This window comes from Strix uralensis, chromosome 3 (genome assembly GCF_047716275.1).
Source record: "Strix uralensis isolate ZFMK-TIS-50842 chromosome 3, bStrUra1, whole genome shotgun sequence".
Lineage (NCBI taxonomy): Eukaryota > Metazoa > Chordata > Aves > Strigiformes > Strigidae > Strix > Strix uralensis.
In genome coordinates, this window is record NC_133974.1 from 117535469 (window position 1) to 117553816 (window position 18348).

The following is an 18348-nucleotide window of genomic DNA, read 5'->3' on the forward strand; positions in this document are numbered from 1 at the left end:
AGCCTCCCCCTCTGCCTGCGGGGCACCGAGCAGAGGAGATGCCACTGGGGGGGCACGGCCACGAGCCCTCCCCGGCTCAGGCACCACCGGGCAGTCCCCAGAGCTCCCCAGCGCATCCCCACGGCCACGGCCTGGTGCTCTGAACCACCCCCGACCCAGTCCCATTCCCACCGGCGGGCAGCCCCTTGCTCACCAGCTGCCCTTGCCTCCTCTGGCTCGGGGCTGCCGGGGTCCACGTGCACCAGGAGCTGGGTCAGGCGCCGCACACGGGAACCAAAGGCAGTGCCGTGGCTCGGGGCGTGACGCGGCAGCTCCACGCGCTCCAGGTACTCGCTCAGCAGCCAGGCCAGGGGGCTGACGCCTTGGGGGTCTGCGAGGCCAGCCAGGCTCAGAGCGGGGTGCCTCAGCCTGGGGCACGGCGCCGACTGGCCCGGGAGAGCGCAGGGTACCTGGGCTGGTGATGCTCTGCACCAAGGGGGTCACCAGGGCCTCCCAGCAGGTCCTGCCCAAGGCCCGGGCTGCCTCGTCATCAGGAAGGAAGCGGTCAGCGAAGCCCTGCTCGTGCCGCAGCGCCCGGTTCAGCCTGCAACAGCGACCGAGCAGCATATGGCACTGCCGGGCACCTGCCGACGGCTGGGGCGGACGTGGGAAAGCAGAGCACAGCGGTCGCTCCCTGCCCTGCCCCTTGCCAGGCATGACAGCTCAGCAGCCCCGCTTGCCCCCAGCAGCCAGGGCCCCCTCGCTGCCCGTGCTGGGTCTTGGGGCCCTCGCGGCCCCCGCCAAACTGGGGGGCTGGGCAGTGCCTGCACCCACGAGATCCCACCTCTGCCTGGTCAGGATGCACCAGCCCCTGTGCCCAGCTTAAACCTGGGGGACCCCAAGGTGGCCCTGGCCCTCTGGGACCATCGGTGGCCAGGGAGGAGCCAGGGCCCCTCCCTGTCCAGGCAGGGCACACGGCTGCTCCTCTCCCAGCCCTGCAGTCCCCTCACCGGCTGCCAGCACCGTGCCCCCAGGCTCTGGGACGCTGGGGATGTGACAGCGCAGCCAGGAGACAGCTCACCTGCCAAAGAGCTGCAGCAGTTGCCCCCGGTCCCGGCAGATCTCCTGGCACCAGGCGTGAGCCTGAGCAGTGCAGGAGAGAAACGTCCGCCGGCACAGCTGCTCCTTGAAGATGGGCCAGAACGTGGGCTTGGGACCCAGCACCTCGATGCCACGTACCCGCGTGTCAATGCCGCCCTGCGGGACAGCGTGACCCTCAGCTCCACAGGCACGGCCCCGACGCCCCACGCTGCCGACTCCCCGGCCCCGCCCCCTGCTCCCCTACCTGCTGGCACCGCTTCACCCGGATCTGGATGACGGGCCAGAAGCGGGTCATGTTCTCCAGCAGGATCACTCTGCTGTCCGAGGGCAGGATGGTCACCTGCAGCCAGACAGCGAGCCCTCAGCACGCCAGGCAGCGAGCGCCAACCACCCCGCACGCTCCCCTGGCCACCCCCCGATAAAGCCGGTGCCTCTCGCCTCCCCAGCAGCCCCTACGCAGCCACAGGGCACCCCCCGCCAGGGCCCCGCTCTGGCTCACAGCCCCACAACACCAGCCTGCTGCAGCCTGGCCCGCAGGGCTGCCCGTGCCCGAGCCTCCAGCACCTGCTGCCAACAGCCAGGAGGAGGCTCCCGCAGCCCAGCTCCTGCCATCCCCACCTCCGCGGGGGGCACCTCCCAGGGCCCCGCACCAGGGCGAGACCTTCACAGGGCACAGCAAGGACCAGCCCACCGCTCCCGTGGGGCCCTGGGGTCTGAGCAGCCCAGGCCCGACTCACCGCGTTGAGCTCCGTTCTGATGGCGGCAGGGCTGTCTCCCCCCAGCACCACCACACGGGCCGGCATGTAGCTGGAGTCCTCGCTGGCCACCAGCATGCTCATCTCCCTGCAGCACAGCACACACGGTGCTGCCCAGCAGGCACCACCTCCCCGCCCCAGCCCCCGCCAGCCCCACACGCTGCTGCCCGCATCCAGCAACCCCCAGGATGGGGACCACTGGGGCAGGGCTCGCACTGATCACCACAGCCCTCCCCTCCCCATGCAGCCACTGGCCCTCCCGGCCCCAAGGCTCCCCCCGGACCCGCCTCACCTGACCACCACACCACACTGCATGTGCACAGTGATGAAGTGGGAGCCGGTGCTGCCGTTTGACTCCCAGTAGGTCTTGGGGTTTCTGTCCGTGAGCTTGCTGGCTCGGTGGGGGTTGGAGGAGACCTGCACCTTCTCCCAACACTTATCCTCCTTCACCTCCACGCTGGAGCCTGTGGGGAGAGCGCCCGGAGCCTCTAGCCGCCCGGCCAACACTTGCTGAGCACAGGGGCCCAGCTCCCGCTCCCTGCACTCACCTCGGCACAGGTTGTGCAGAAAAACGTCAAAGAAGGGGATGCTGATGGGCCGGTGGCTCCGGCGGTGCTCCTCAATCTGCCCCAGGACCAGCTATGGGACAGGGCGAGGCTCTGACCGGCGGTCCTGGCGCCTCCTCCCCTCACCCGCCACAGGGCTGTGGCAGGCAGAGGGCAGAAGGCTGCCCTGCGGCGCTGGGAACAGCCGGACGGCCCCTGGACCCAGAGCCCCAGCACGGCCGGGCCTCCCCAGGCCCACCTGGATGCAGCCGGACAAGATGCTGGTCGTCAGCTTCTTGTAGAGGCTGGCGTACTTCTCGCAGTCAGTCACCAGGTCCAGCAGGGCCGGCGCCAGCGACAGAGCCGTGCTGTGCTTGTCCAGGGCTTTGGACAGAGCCTCGCGGGCGCCCACGCGGCACATCGCCACCGCGCAGTCCTTGCTGGCGGTGGCCAGGCGGTGCAGGAAGCCAACCGCCTCCTGCACCACCTGCGGAGCGGGCAGCCCTGAGCAGCCGGGCCGGTGCTGGGAGCCCCCAGGCCGCAGCAGCAGGGTGCTGCAGTGCTCCCTTCCCGCCCTCCGCCCCGACGCTGCAGCAGTGCCTGCCAGAGCCTGGCCGGGCACGCCAGCCACCGGGACGCGGCCACAGCCACGACACCCCCCACCTCTCCCAGCACCTCGGCCTCAACGAGGCCGGGCTGCAGCTTCGCCAGCACCGGGCCCAGACGACGCACGGCACAACCAGCAAAGCCGCCCCGGCCTGCTGGGAGTCCCGGGGCCCCCTCACCTCCCGGTCGCTGCTGTGGGCACTCAGGGAGGACAAACAGGGCTCCACACACTCGTGCCAGGGCAGCACACCCTCCTGGTAAGCGTCCAGGAACTTGTTCAGGATCCTGAGTGGCAGAGGGGGCCCACTCAGGCCGCTGCACTCAGACAGCAGCGCCACAGGCAGACCTGCCCCACCTGGAAGGCCAGCACCCCACAGGGACAGAGAGCCACGGCTCCCGCCAGCACCCAGGCGTGCGCTGCGCTGCCCCCGTACATCCCTGTGCCCCAGGACCCCAGTCAGCACCTGCATATGTGCTGGGGGGCACCTGCCCCTGCTGAAGAACAGCCGCCCCGCCAGGACCCACCACCGTGCGCCTTGTCCCTCCAGCACCACCACCCCACCCCCCCCCACCTGCTGGGGAGGCCCCGGACCCCCGACAGATCCCCCCGGACCCACCTGAGGACGCTCAGGCTCACGGCCTTCTCTGCCCCCAGCAGCTCAAAGCTGCGCAGCAGCAGCCTGAAGCATCTGTGGTCCTGCAGCAGCTGGGACGCCTCGCCAGAGGGGACGGCACCTTCACTGCAGAGCTGCCGATCCAGGGCCACCACCACGTCCTTGGACAACGTGCCATCCCCCACGCTGCTCAGAAGCGGCCGCACATCCCTCAGGTCCAGCGGGGCCTCTCTGCCTGCCAGGACAACGACACGCGGGTCCGGCCCAGCCGCTTGCAGGAGAGGCACCAGTGGGATGCTCTGACCTGGCAGGTGAGGCAGCCCTGCCCGCTGCACCCACGGGGCCGTGGCACAGCGGGGGGCACGGGCGGCAGCTACCTGCCGTCTCCAGGCCCAGGGGCAGCCGGTGCTCCGCGAGGCGGTTGATCACGCCGAGGGCCAGCATCGCGTGAGGGCAGCTGGAGCTCTGCCCATCCCACCAGCAGCTCTGCAGCACCGTGGCGAGATCGTGGCCTGCCAGCTGCTCTGCCAGGCCCCGGTGGCCATCGATCAGCATGTTCACCACCAGCAAGCCGTTCTGCACGCCTGACGAGCCTCTGCAGGGACAGAGCAATGCGGGCGCCTAGCTCCCCCCCAGCACAGAGCCTCCCCTGCACCCTCAAGCCACCCGCCTGCCTTGACCGAGGGTCTCCCCGCCCCCAGCTGCCGTCCTCACTCTGCCCCTACCCTGGGACCCTCTGCAGGGTGCTCACGGCCGCAGGGATGACACTCAGCAGGCTCGCCAAGCCCTTGCTGGAGGCAGAGCCGATGCTGGCAAAGATCTCCCGCATCATCTGCGCATCGGCGTGGTTCAGGGGCGAGGGCTTCCCACCGGCACCTCCTGGCTCGCTGGCCACAGCTCCCACCAGCACCTTCAGGGCCTGCAAGGCCAACAGCAGTCAGGAGGGCAGCGGGCATCCCTGCCACATCCGGGCGAGCCTGCACCCTGACCGCCCACCTACAGCGTCCCCCCGCCACACTCACTGCCAGGCCGGCCTGCTGCACCAGGGCGGAGGCGGCGTGCTGCTGCATGCAGGCCAGCACAGCCCGCACGCCGCCCTCCGTGGCAAATGCCACGCGCCAGTCGTACTTCGCCATGAGCATGGCCAGCAGCCGCAGCGTCACCACCACCAGGGCCTTCTCTGCCACCTCGGCGCTCAGCAGCTCCACTGCCACCTTCACCAGCTTCTCCCTGCATGGGACAGGACACCTCAGGAGGAGCCTCCTCGCACTACCCCTGGCATCCAGGGCCCTGTCAGCCACCTCTTCCCTGCCCACGTGGCTCCACAGCAGCTGGGTCAGCCCCAGGAACGAGCCTGCCTGGGACCAGAGGACACAAGATCCACCCGTCTTCTGGCCGAGCATGCAGGCACATGCCGGCCTTCGCACTTCCATTGCCACCTCCTGCACTCCCACCTCCAGTAGCGTCCCACACAGCCAGCAGGAGGGGTGTGCAACACCCCACGGCTCACCCAACACTCCTGGTCCCGAGCCCACCCTGGGCTTTGCTGACTTGCTCCTCAGACTCAGGCTCCTTCTCCAGGATCTCCATGATGTGCTTGAGCCCAGCTAAGCGCAGCCCCACCTCTGAGCTGCCGCTCTGGATCACGTCCACCACAGCTGCAACCTTGGCCAGCGAGCCCCTCTCGCTCATCCCCTCCGAGCTGCCCAGCACTGGCGGGAGGGAGGCAGGGACACGGGCGTCAGGGCAGCAGTTACACCCCCAGCACCTCCCACGGTGCCACGCACCCACAGACCCACCACCCACAGGCACCCCCCGCCCCCGCTCCCCAGGCAACCTCTGGGTGCCTGGCCTCCCGTGCCCTGCCCCAGAGCCTTCCTCCACAGAGGCAACGATGCCGCCTCCAGCACCACGCATGTGCCCCAGCACGTAGCAGGCCGTTACCTTTGATCTGCTCCTCCGTCACCTCTGGGAAGAACAGCCCTTCCTTCTCAAGGAGCTCGCTGAACAGCTGGGAATCCGACTTCACCACTGCAGCAGGGGCTCGGGGCGGCACTGTGGCTGCGGAAAGGTCTTCCTGCACTGCCTTGGCCATTGTGGCTTCAGGGCCAGCGCTCCTGCAGCCGGCACCCTTCGAGCACACCGCGGCGCTCCCCCTGACGTCCTGCTCGGCCCCCCTGCTGAGGAAGTATTTGGCGTAGACGTGGGAGCCACACAGGTCACGGCGAGTGCTGCCCTGGCACCGCTTCTCCAAGACCTGCAGCACCTTCTGGGCCAGCTCTGCAGGTACCGACAGCTGGATCAGGGCTTCTTCATCCACCTCCGACAGCTGGACAGACGGGGTCAAGTTAACCCTCATGGACTCACCACGGATCCCACGCCCCTTGTGATGGCCAGTGCCCAAACAGACAGAAAGGCTGCACTGCCAGAGGCCCCCAGGGCCATTCCCCAGTGCCACACTCCCCTGGCTGTCCCCAGCCCAGACCTCCCGCCTGCACTCACCCCACAACCGCAAGTGGCAGAGTCACCCCATGGCCTTGCCTCACCTACCCAGACCTCGCTGGACACAGTCACTCTTCCCGGGTCATAGCAGGCTGCGTTTCCTCTCATCTCGCCTCACCCCTTTGCTGTGCCCAGCTCCCCGCACTTCTGCCATCCCTCACTCACCTTCCCATTTCAGTCCCATTTTGGCTCCAGTCAGGCTGCCCCTGCACAGCTCACGCTCGCCATCTCCTCCTTCGGGCCCAGTCCCCTTCCTAACATTCTCCCATTTCCACACCACAGGTTCTGGCCCGTACCTGCTCTCCCTGGGCCTGCTGGATGAGACAGGCGATCTCCTTCTGCTCCTGTGCTTCCAGCTTCTTCACGAAGAAGAGCAGCTCCCACCACTCGGCACGGCTCAGCGCCTCTGCAGCCTTTCTCGGCTGCTCTCCCAGGTAAGGCAGAGAGTACAGCCCCCCAGAGGGCTTGCAGAAAAACGGCTGCGCAACTGCAGGACAGCAGAGCAAGGAAGGGCACTGTCAGCTCTGCCAATTCCCCCATCCTCTGCTGCACACCCCACGTGCCCCAAGGAAAGGGCTCATGGGGACTGTCTGGGCAGAAGAGGCCCCCACTATCCCACTGCCGGCTGTGAGACAGGGAGGTGACAGGAAGGCAGCGAGAGACAGGGAGCGTGCTGGGAGGAGACCCCAGAAGCTGTAGAGATGGGGATTACCATCTTCACTTGAGCCTCTCTGGGCTGTAGAACAGGAAAAGCACATGCTCCAAATAGGCATCTCTAGATCACTGCTCCCCACATCTGTTCCCACAGTGCCTGGGCCAGCCAGGGCAACGCACTTGGACACCCAGCACCAGCAGAATCCACAGTGCCCCCGTGCAGCTGTAGAAGGGTGGGGAGAACAGCTGCAGGCCCAGCTGACAGAGGAGTCAATGGATAGGAAGTTAATTCTGCCATGAGCTTCTCTCTTTTCCAAACACCTCTTGCTGGCTAACAGGGCAAATACTTATAGGCAAAAGCAAAACGAGACTGAACATTTATCACGCTCCTTTTAGCTAATGCATCCAAAATCAAGAGAGGGAGATAAAAATCGATTATGTAGGTTAGATATTCCCTACATAATTTAGAAATAAGAGCTGAATCAACACTTGCTGGTATCTGCTAAGCAACAACTTGCAGCTCTCTCTGAAAATGCAAGGTGGGAGACATTCACCACCTCAAGACTCAACAGAAGAGGGCCAAACTCACTCTAAGATGCCCAAGCATGCCAAGAGCAACTACATACATGGCTGATTACCAACAGTCAGTCAACACGAGCTCATTTATTCAACTGTCAAGATCCCAAACAGAAAGCATTTACTTTTTCAATTCAAGTTCTATGTGGGATATGATGACTAGAAAGAAGTGAAATAGAGCCCATGCTTCTACCAAAATCAGAGAGACCGAGACAAAAGGCAAAGTCTAACCAAGTTTGTTTTAAGTTAGCCACTTCAAACTAATGTGCAGTTAGGTCTTTAGTTAAAAGAGGTACAAGCTATTAAAGAAGCTATCTTTTCAACTGGCAATAAGAATATTTTTTGAAGTGGAAAATTAGCTGCTGATTCCATCTATATTCTGTCTCTTGCAGCAATTAAAACCAAATCACTCTACCCAAAAGATGTCCTATAAGATTGCAGGTGTGATAAAAGAGTTACTTTAACAGGTTTCCCTGGCCAGAGTCATGTCAAACACTGAACAAGAAAGGGGTATCTGGAGGCTGGATTTTCCCTTTTATCTTCTCCCAGTATAAGAGCAATGTCAAAGGATTCTAGGAGATTCTGCAGATGTCTTATGGAAATGGTGCATTTAATGCTCACCTTGTCCAAAACTGAGAGGTATGAAGTTAAACAAATTGTTGGCATGTTAATGTTTTTAAAAATCCACATCTCTTATTTAAGGGGATCTGCGGGTCCCTAAAGCAATTTCATCTCAGAGAGATTCTACATTCTTATTTTGGCAGTTTGTTCAGTTAATTCAAACACACATTTTTGACAGTCATGGTTTAAGTCAAATTTTATGCTTTTTATATCATGACTTTCATTATATCAGGACAGAAGTCTAGGATTCAAAAACACTCCATGCAACCACAAGCCATGTAGTTACTTAACGAGCTCTACATGGTCATACAAACCAAAAGCTCATAGTGCTTTCTAAATCAACCTACTAGTTCCTATATGCTTAGCCATATAAACTTAACCACTCAAAAAATGCCACAGCAGAATCAGAAAGAGATGATACAGACACACACATGCAGCACATAATCTCACCTGTGTCTATATTAAAGCTCTCTACCAGACTATATTCTTTTTCCTGAGCAGCATGATCTTCCCACTGGTCTCCAAAGCCAATAATCTCCAACATGTGCCAACGCATCCAGTAGATCTGACCTGCTGACTGCCATAAAACCTGTGCGTGAAACAGATTTACATGATCAGATTTGCTCACTCATTCAATCCTCATGCTACATTTGCCCTCCCATTTCCCAAACACATGGAGATAGCGAGTACTGTTCAAGTAGAAGACCACCTAATTCACATACAGATTTCAACACACACATTGTCTAATTTTTAAGCGTACCATCTTTATTAACTTGTTCCCTGGTTACACCTGGATCTTTATTTTAAAAAAAACCAAAACCACCAACTTTGCCTGCAACCACTAGAGATATCATCTACCACAGCAGCAGTGACAGGAGTGCATCTAGTTAAGCATGCCCATTCCAAAAGCGCCCAGCAGCAGGGAAAAGCATACAAAGGAAGAACACAACCAACACTACCTCACGGCAAATGAGTTGTATATAAGGGGTCTTGAGACACAAACCAAATGAATGCAAGTGTAAAGAAAACTATTTTTGCTACTCTGACTGTACCTTCTATCGGTTATACTTCTACACCTTGGTCATTCACCAACCGTCTCGGACAGGTTTTGGGCTCTTGACAAACATGTCTCAAAGAAGGCAACTGTCTCCTGCGCTTTGTCGAAGATGCCTCTCAAAATCAAAAGGATTTTTTTTTATGGCTTCCCATACTTTTTTTTTTTGGTAAGCTTTTTTTGTGGGTTTTTTTTTTTGTTTGGGGTTTTTTTTTTTTTTTTGAGATTTACATTTAACCTTCTAGCAGAAGGAGGACCCAGCAACACAGCAAGTACAACATGTCAATAATTTAAACAGCAGAAAAACATATGGGTTGCCTGATTCACCGAGCTCTTTTGGAGTTACACCAGGGCTACTAGGACTTCATTGTGCTGGAAAGCTAAAGAGATAAGATGCTAAGACACTTCAAGAAAGCACTATATGGAAGGAAATTGAGTTAAACTCTACGCACAACACCAACTAGTCTTCAATGAATCCTTGACCTAAACTAGTTATGTACCAAATACCATCTCAAAGGAGTCATGGAAAGATAGGACTGAAGGACCAGACACAACAGTGACACTTTTTCTTTGGAGAGGGAAAGAAAGCAACAGAAAACAGAGTAACAAAGGTAAGATGACAGGAGGTAGGAGACAGACTCATGATGGACTGGCCCCAAACAAAAATGCACAAGAATTTGCATTTTGCACGGTTAAAACCAACAGCAAGCCTCAAGCAGGTTGAGCTGCAACAGCAGAACTAATTGGAAAGGAAAGGATCAAAATTTTAACAAAGACCAGGAAGAAGCGGTTCTTGTAACCTGAACTCACTAGTCACTAGGAGATAAACTGTCAATAAAAAGTAAGCGTGATACACAAGATAAGAAAGAGTAACAGAGATAAAAATCAAGTTTCCCTTCAAAGACTGATGGTAAAAGCCCAGAAAAGCAATGATGATCAAGAGATGTCATTACAAAGATGATTTTGAGATGTCACTCACTCATTGAATGGTTTGACTCACAGGTTTCTCACATAACTGGGGTACTGCTACAGACACATATACAGATATAAACATAAAGAGCAGGGTAAAAATTAACACCCCCAAAGACCGCACGTACATTCCCAACTTCCTAGACAGACTGGAGGGCACAGAGCACTAATAGCAGCAGAAATTAAGTACTTCCAAATGTAACAGACAACAAACTTCTTCACTGAATATTTATTACCATTTAGATCTGGTTTTGCCAGTAGTGTGAACCTTACAGAGGACTGTTAGTGAAAATAAGCCTGGATGGAGCAACTGCAAGTTCATTCAACCTAACTAAATAGAAAAACAGGAGAAGGAACCCAAGGGACCAACTGGACAAAGGAATGGAAGTTAACAGTACACTTCAGCTCAACAGTGAATTAAAAAAAACCCTCTGAAATTTATATCACAGACAACAGGAGAAAAATGTGAAAGGATCTTAGTGTTCTTTTCAAGTGCCCAGTTACATTAAGAGCGAAAGCAAGTACAAGCTTGTAAGAAATAGAAAACAGAATTTTAGAAAAACACAGATCTTAGAAATCAAGGAGCATAAGGACAAAAAGAGTATCAGTAGCAAACATATTTCCTTTGCAATTTATCTTTACAGACTGGGTTATAAAAGACAAAAGGTTTATCAACCACTTAAAATTAAGATGTAGAGCAGTTATTTAATTGAGGGGGCCTGCAATGAAAAATCAGCTATGCATGGTCCAAAACTAGAAGAGTATTTTACTGGTGTATTGAGTAAACACAACAAAAAGCAAAGCAAACTGATAACAGGTAGAGGAATACAAATCCAGAAGTTGCCACAACTGAGAGAGAAGCAAAATTTAGTTTGGAGGAGAGAGATGAAAGACATGCCAAGTAATCTGCCAAAAGCACAGTTGGAAAGCAGGAAGGATTTACATTATTCAGTGGTGTTTCCATGTGACTGATAAACACTATAGCCAGTGCTTCTAACTTAAGGAAAAAAATTGATTAAATAAATCATCACTACAGCTTCACTACTTTGACTTCAGTACTGTGCAAACCTTTAAAGTATATTTTAGTGGAAAGAGCAACTAAAACTGTTCAAGATAAACAATACGTTTGAATTAACAGGTAAACCTGCTTCAAGTTTCAATTCTGACAGATTGATGCATTAGCTTTCTTCACTGAAGTAACCAATTTTCTAGATTAAAAAAAAAGATTGATTTCAATTGTCAAATTCAGTAAAGCACAGGGCATCAAACAGTAAATTATTAAACCAGAGAAGAGAGCGATTTATTAGAGCAACTGTGGGCATGAAATCTGCTCAGCAGAACCCAAGAACAGGAGTATGAATGGGAGTAGAAGAAAGTGCAAATAAGATGGGCAAGCCATATTTGCACAGCACATGGTGCCCTAACAATTACGCTCTCCCAATACAAGCACATACTGGTAATATCCACCATCAAACAAGCAGATAAGGCTAAATGCATCCTTCTTGCACATGCACATTTTGGGGCATTTTAAGCTGCTGGTTTAAATTACACCTGCAAGAAGTGCTCCAAGACTAGAAAGGAGTTAAGGAACTGGACCAGAGTAAGTTAAAGTTACTGAAAGGCAACTGGAAAAATTCATCCCAAAACCAGTTTTCACTGGATAAACAGAAGAGTATCAGAAGGAAGCAGCAGTCCGCAACTGGCTGAAGAAAAAAAACAAAAGAATATTCATACAATTTTCCTGTGCACAAGAAAGCAAAGAGAGACAATAGGAGAAAAGAAGTAAGTTGGTGTTCAGTGTTCTTAACTGGCTAATTTATATTTGGCTGTAAATTACAACAATGGCATTACACAAAATAAAATTGGCTGTAGTCCGAGAAAGCTAGAGAATCTCATGCTTAACAAAAGCTGAAAACAGATTGAAAGGAGATGGTCTTCAAACATGCAGAAGGGTAATGTCAAATTCTCTACCTCCTCTCTGGAAAGTTTGGTAACGAACTTTATGATACAGCATGAGAGATCTGGAAATCACGCATTTCTATAGATACCAGACTGAGCCTTTTCAGCTACTGATTTTTTGAATATCAGCAACACAGAGCTTTGCACTAACATGGCACTTAAGTCTATTTGCAGACCATCTATATTTGCAGAAATCAGCTTGAAGTAGTGTCATGGTTTAATCTGGCAGGCAGCTAAACACCACACAGACATTCGCTCACTCCCTGCCCCCCCGCAGGGGGATGGGGGAGAGAATCAGGAAAAAGAGTAAAAGCCTTTAAGCACAGGCTGAAGTGGCACCTGAAGTACAGCTACGACCAGCTGAAGTGGCCTCAGACTCCTTATTTATCATCTGCATAACCAAAGCATAACCAACTTTTGCAAATTACTTGGGGGAGAGAAAACAAAACAAATTTTAAAAAATCCCAAATCCATATTTGCACACACTAGCATGTGTGCAGTGGTTACAGTTTCTCATTTTACTGGTTACTATCTCAATTTAATAAAGATTTCACGAAGTGAATTATAGCCCTGTTTGCAGCAGACACGATGCTTGACTGAGCAGGGGACACTAGCAGACAGCCCTCTATCTATGGATGACAGCCAGGTAAAGCTTGATTTTTAAAAGAACAGAAATCATGCCTCTAGCTGCAGTGTTTGGGAAGCTCAAAAGCAAGACCAAAGCGCAAGATCACCAGACAGCCTGCAGAAATAACCATACATAGAGTGATGCACAAAGCCCACCAGCTCCCTACTGCACAGTCAAAACAAAATCTCAGCTCTCACTGAACATGGCCAGCCTTCAGGACTGAGAAGAAAGTCTCAAGAAAAAAGTCTAAGCACAAGCAAACACCTCCCCATGCCCACAAAAAGGCTGGAACAGCACTCAAGTGCTCTCCCACCCCTAGGCCTGAGTGCAAACCCTGCTGCTCCAGCACTGACCCATACACTAGAGGGATGTTCTGGGAGTGGCAACAGCTGAATGCCTTAGGCCATGAATCAGGTCAAACCATCAAAGGGAACCTTGTGGTTGGTGTTTACTACAGGCTGCCCAATCAAGGGGAGCCTACTGACAAAGCCTTCTTATTCCAGCCACAGAAGGGATTGCGCTCACAGGCTCTCATCCTGCATGGGGACTTCAACCACCCTGACATCTGCTGGATGAGGATAACTTCTTAGGCCAGGTAATAGACCGCCCTACCAGAGCACATGCATTACTGGGCCCACTGGTTACCAACCCAAGTAAGCTAATCATAGACACTAAGATTGGAGGCTGCCTGGGCTGCAGTTATCACACACTGGTGGAGTTCACAGCCCTGAGGGATATGGGAGAGGTGAAGAGTAAAGTCAGGACCCTGAATTTTAGGAAAGCAAACTTCCAGCTGTTCAAGCAGTTAGTCAGTGGGAAACTGGCCCTGTTGCGATAGGACAAGGACTAACAGTTTTAAACTGAAAGAGGGTAGATTTAATAGGACATAAAGAAGGAATTCCTTACAATGAGGGTGGTGAAACACTAGAACAGGTTGCCCACAGAGGTGGCAAGTGCCCCATCCCTGGAAACATTCAAGGTCAAGTTGGACAGGGCTCTGACCAACCTGATCTAGTTGAAGATGTCCCCACTTATTGTGGGGAGGTTGAACCAGATGACCTTTAACAGTCCCTTCCAACCCAAACTATTCTATGATTCCTCCCCCTCTTCAAATATTGAGGCCTTTTCCCTGATCTCTGGCACAATCTTAGCAACTCAGCTGCAAATATGCAGCTCTAACAGCTCTTTTCAACACAAGCTCTCATTTAAGGTTTACTCACCCAAAGGGCATTTTAAATGGAAACAGATCCCAGCATATACTCACAGATCAAAAGAAACAGCTATGTAGGCTGTGTCCATCCCAGTGAGAACAGTATGCCACAAGTCCTGTCACCCACATACCAAGGCTTAAGACCTTTGGGCACCTTTTGCTGTGTTACTCATTTGTGCTAGCTAGCCTGTTCCCAGACCACCCCCAAGATCAAACCAGGGCTAGGGACTGTTTCTGGGAAGCAGGATATAACCACCTGTTTTATAGGCTAAGAAATCTTAGCAGGACAGCCCATACTGAACCAGACCCTCAAGGACCCACACTTCCAGCTCTGAAAGGTGACTTCTTTGCTAGGACAGATGTAGACAGTATCCTAATTATGATACACCTATTGTCCAACTTGCTTCACATGAAGACATCATTAGAAAATCCTCAGTCACCCCTGTCACTCCCCTCTGTCATCCCAGCCAGACTACTTCCACGAGTGACCTACCTGCACTGTGCGCATGCTATTAGTGCTCTGAAGAAACTCGCCTTCCTCCCCAGCTTTAACATCACCGCAGTCCTCCAGCAAGCGCACCCTCATTCCGCGCACCAGGTTTGCCTGTAAGTACTCCACATAGCCACTGCGGTCTGCAAAGTCTGACGGGGTCAGGAAGGCATGACCCTGCTTTTTGTGGGGACCATAATTTGAAGTGAGCACAGGCACTTGGGCAGGGGTGCAGTCTGCAGTCTTGGGCTGGAAGATGGAGTGGGTGGTGTGAGGCCGCAGCTCCTGCTGGGGCAGCAGCTCTGGCTTGTGGCTGTGGTCCCAGCCCATCACGTGCACCAGCTCCAAGATGAGGTTTGCCATAGCCATGCTGAACTCAAACTCCTGCCTCACACGGCTCCTCTCCTCAGTGGGCAGGCTGGGCACAGCGCAGTCCTCCTGCTCCACACCACTGCTGAGCTTTTCCATAAGAGAAGTGACACACAGGTAGCGCTTCACCAGGACGAACAGCAGCTTCCCGGGGATCTGCAACAAGCACGGCTGTCAGACTCTAGCCTGCAGAGTGCCTCCAGCTCTCTCCAAGCCACCAGCTTGTCCACAGTCAGGCTCCCACGATAGCTCCGAACCAGCAAGAAGCAGCAGGAACCTCACAGCCCACCCTCACTTCCCTGCTCAGAGACAAGGCTCTCCACATGCCTCTCCACCACCCCCAGCCTCAAGCCAGGCCCAGATCCTGCGCCCCCTCTCCCAACACCCAGTCCTGCCCAGCTGCCCACTGCCAACTACCCTCCTGTCCCAAACAAGGACACCAGTTCTGGCCCCCCACTCTTATCCCTCCTGACCCCTAGAGCCCACAGGCCCAGGGCTGGCAGGGCCTGACGCTACCTGGGGAAGGTGAATCCCCTCAAAGGACATGCAGTGCTCTTCAGAAGACATCATCTCAGCAAACAGCTCCAGCAAGGTGTAGCGACCGTCGAAGTCTACATGCTGCTCAATGTCATCCTGCTGGCTCAGGGACAGCAGGACATAGGCCCGGCTCCCTGCAACAAGACGACAAACTCTTCAGGCCCCATAAAGATAACCCTCACCCCACCCTGCCTGTGCGAGAGACTCGCAGGCAATGAACAGCTTTGTTGCTCACTGTAACCTAGAACCATGTTCTGTCCTTTCATCTGGATTGGCAACATTTTGCTCCACTGAATAACATCGCATTTTTTCCACCCCTAAAGCTGCAAGATTCCCCCAAAGCAGCAGCCCCAAATAACTGACTCCAGAACAGGGTTCCAGGGAAGAAAGAAGTTAAGCTTTAACTGAATCAGCCCCCCATCTGCCCCACTGGAGAGCCACATGAACTCGGGCACTAGGACAGGGAAAGCCGGATCTCCGAGGGACACACCAGCAACCTTCCAGGTGCACCCAAGCCTCACCCGGCACTTCCAAGCTCTGGCAGCTCCTCTCAGATGAGAGGACAGGGTGAGGACCAGGCTCTACCCCCAGGGCCTGACAAAAGGCTCCCTGCCAAGAACAGGCCAGAGCCTTCCCAACTCAAAGCATGCAGCAGAGACACCCCAATGCCCTGCCAAGCCTCTTGCCACAAGTCCTCCTAACAGTTAATCAGCATCCCAGCTCAGGAGCCCGTCGGGGAAAAGAGCTCCCAAGTCTTAGAGCACCCCAGACAACTACAATCAAGGAGCCGCTTGGAAGCTCCACTCCGATTCTTCCCCTTTTGCCAACAAGCCCCAAGACACACTCTTCCCAGGCATCCCACGCCTGCAAAAGGACTGGCACCCTCCAGCTGCCCAGCAGCACCTCCTCAGGGGCACTGAGCAGTAGCAGCCCCCACCTGCATCATGCGAAGCCAGGGCCCTCAGCATCTTGCCGGCGCTGCGGCGGATTTGCTTCTCCTTGTGGCACAGCATCTTCATCAGCAAGTCCAGGGCTCCCGTCTCCTTGAAGGCACCCGCCAGCGAGCCGATGCTGGCGTACGCGCTCAGCACGTGGATGGTGTTGAGGATGGAGGACTCGGGGGCCCCACTCTCGGCCATCTGCCGGCCAGCTCGCTGCACCAGGCTCCTGACATCAGCCTTCATCTCCAGCAGGGAGGCTTCATCCAGCGGGACATCTGCAGCAAACGGGCTGGCTGCCTTCTCCTCTTTCGCCCACTGCCCTTCCAGCCTCCTCTTGCCCAGCAGCGCCGGGCAGCTGGCACAGACCTCTTCTGCAGACATCCACATCGAGATGTTCTCCGGCTTGGTCTCTGCAGAGGAGCCACTGCTGCCTCCCGCTGCTCTCTCTTCCAAGCTGACGATGCTCCACTGGATCAGGTACTCGGGCTGGCCGTCGTGGCCTCGCCGCTGCCGGAGCAGCTCCTCCGGGTAGGCCTGCAGTTTGGCTCCCAGGTGCACAAGCAGGTTGCCATTATGCTTCTCGTTCACCATGACAGGAAACGTGCCTGCAGAGACAGAGGGGAAGCAGAGGCAAGCTTTTATTTCTGAGCTGCATGCCAGTGAAAGCTTGAATAAGCACCTCAGTTGCTTGACAGTAGAAGTGGCTGAGGCTTTTGATCCTGAGATCCTGCACCCAGGATAAAGCTCTGAAGAAAAACCCATTTTGAGGAAGCTCACATACCCCCTCCAAGAAAACGAGCCAGTGTTTCATATACAAAACCTGTTCCCAGCATTAATGGCACACACAGAAATAGGTTCTCCTCAAAAAAAGCCAAGGCAAAATGGCTCATTCAAATCCTCTTCTAAGACAGCACATGACAGGAGACCTGGCTTCTGTTCTCATCTCTGCCACTGTCCATAACACGACCCTGTGCAAGTTGCTGCTTTTGCACTTCTGTCTTCCCTCTTATTATTTACCATTTATATCTCTCTAGACTGCAAGTTTACCTAGAGCTCAAGGCACTCTCACTGTGGAGCTGGACCTAATGTGAGTCACCAGGCCATGAAGAAAATAACCAGCAATTTCTCTGATCAAGTTCATATACATCAAATCAGGTCACTATCTAAAAGCCACTCAGTATTTCCTCCTTGGCCTCCTCTCAGATATTTTTTGCCTTTACAATCTTCAGACAATGGGCAAATTCAGCAAAATTAAAAGATTGCTACTCTCTGCTGCCTGATTGTTCTGCACATTTTAGGACTACAAAGAAGAACCCATGACACTTCTCTGCTTTCATCTGTTGAAAGAGGAGCATGAAATAATTTGCAGTCTGAGACTGAGTGCCAGCAATCAACTGGCCAACTGTAAACAATACCACACACAACGGACAGACTTCATTACTACAAAGGATGTCAGATCAGAGTGTGATAAGAAGGTTCTCAGAGGAGCTCAGGCAGGTGGTAGTGGAAACACATGAACAGGCCCTCTCCTTGTTACTGACACATACTAGCAAGAGAAGCAGTGAGGCAACATGCTGTTCAGCTGATGGTAACACAAGTCATTCTTAAAAAAGGAGTTAACGTACACAGCAAATAGTCAATCCATGTACAACTGAAGAAGATACCAACCATCAAAGATGGTGATAGGCGCATTAAAGATGTTTCCCAGGTGCAGAGAGAAGCCTGAACTCCCGAGAAATTCATACCTACCTTCAATTGTGCCTTCCTTGGAGTTTGCAGCAAGCCAGCTGGGAATCTTTCCACAGTCTCTCTGTAACAAGAGGACCAAGTTATTCTCCTGTGCTTTGTAGCAGCATTTAGATGCCACAACATAAGCCAAACAATTTTTTCCCTGTACTTGTACAGAACACAAAAAAACCCTACCATAAGAGGTGTATGTGGTAATCATAGTAAAACAAAAGTCTCTGTGAAGCATTATTTTATTTGATAATTTCACCCCATCCCCACATCATGGCATTTAGCATGAAAAAACCTCTTTAGAGCAGAGCTATCAGAAGGAGCCCAAAGGGATTTGTAGCTCCTAGGTAGAGGAGATTTTAGATTTAGGGCATCTTAAGAGGTAGCTACAACGCATATGATGAAGGAGGCACACCAGAGCCTATGACAACCCTCAGCTAAATTGTTAGAGTGCACAAATACATGCACTGCAGTGAGTTTCAGAGTTGTGGCAAATGAGAA

General features: G+C 53.8%; 1 protein-coding gene across 10 annotated transcripts in view; it reads right to left on the reverse strand.

The window, feature by feature from the left end:
• Window positions 1-18348, reverse strand: part of LOC141941419 (cullin-9-like) — a 34020-nt gene that overhangs the window by 15081 nt on the left and 591 nt on the right. For 8 of the 10 annotated variants that reach the window (XR_012628310.1, XR_012628309.1, XM_074864122.1 and 5 more), the window contains exons 2-22: window positions 17860-17920; window positions 16107-16715; window positions 15149-15303; window positions 14267-14788; window positions 8404-8542; window positions 6399-6589; window positions 5545-5929; window positions 5111-5312; window positions 4623-4830; window positions 4326-4519; window positions 3978-4195; window positions 3604-3835; window positions 3166-3271; window positions 2640-2867; window positions 2384-2474; window positions 2128-2299; window positions 1818-1923; window positions 1325-1420; window positions 1061-1236; window positions 450-583; window positions 194-370 (exon numbers count right to left, since the gene is read on the reverse strand). Coding sequence is in view for 8 of the 10 variants with exons in the window: in XM_074864122.1 (XP_074720223.1) it covers window positions 194-370; window positions 450-583; window positions 1061-1236; window positions 1325-1420; window positions 1818-1923; window positions 2128-2299; window positions 2384-2474; window positions 2640-2867; window positions 3166-3271; window positions 3604-3835; window positions 3978-4195; window positions 4326-4519; window positions 4623-4830; window positions 5111-5312; window positions 5545-5929; window positions 6399-6589; window positions 8404-8542; window positions 14267-14788; window positions 15149-15303; window positions 16107-16701 (4327 nt within the window). In the remaining 2 variants the exon portion in view is untranslated. The remainder of the gene's footprint in view (window positions 1-193; window positions 371-449; window positions 584-1060; window positions 1237-1324; window positions 1421-1817; window positions 1924-2127; window positions 2300-2383; window positions 2475-2639; window positions 2868-3165; window positions 3272-3603; window positions 3836-3977; window positions 4196-4325; window positions 4520-4622; window positions 4831-5110; window positions 5313-5544; window positions 5930-6398; window positions 6590-8403; window positions 8543-14266; window positions 14789-15148; window positions 15304-16106; window positions 16716-17859; window positions 17921-18348) is intronic. The other 2 variants (XM_074864118.1, XM_074864121.1) reach the window with 2 other exon arrangements.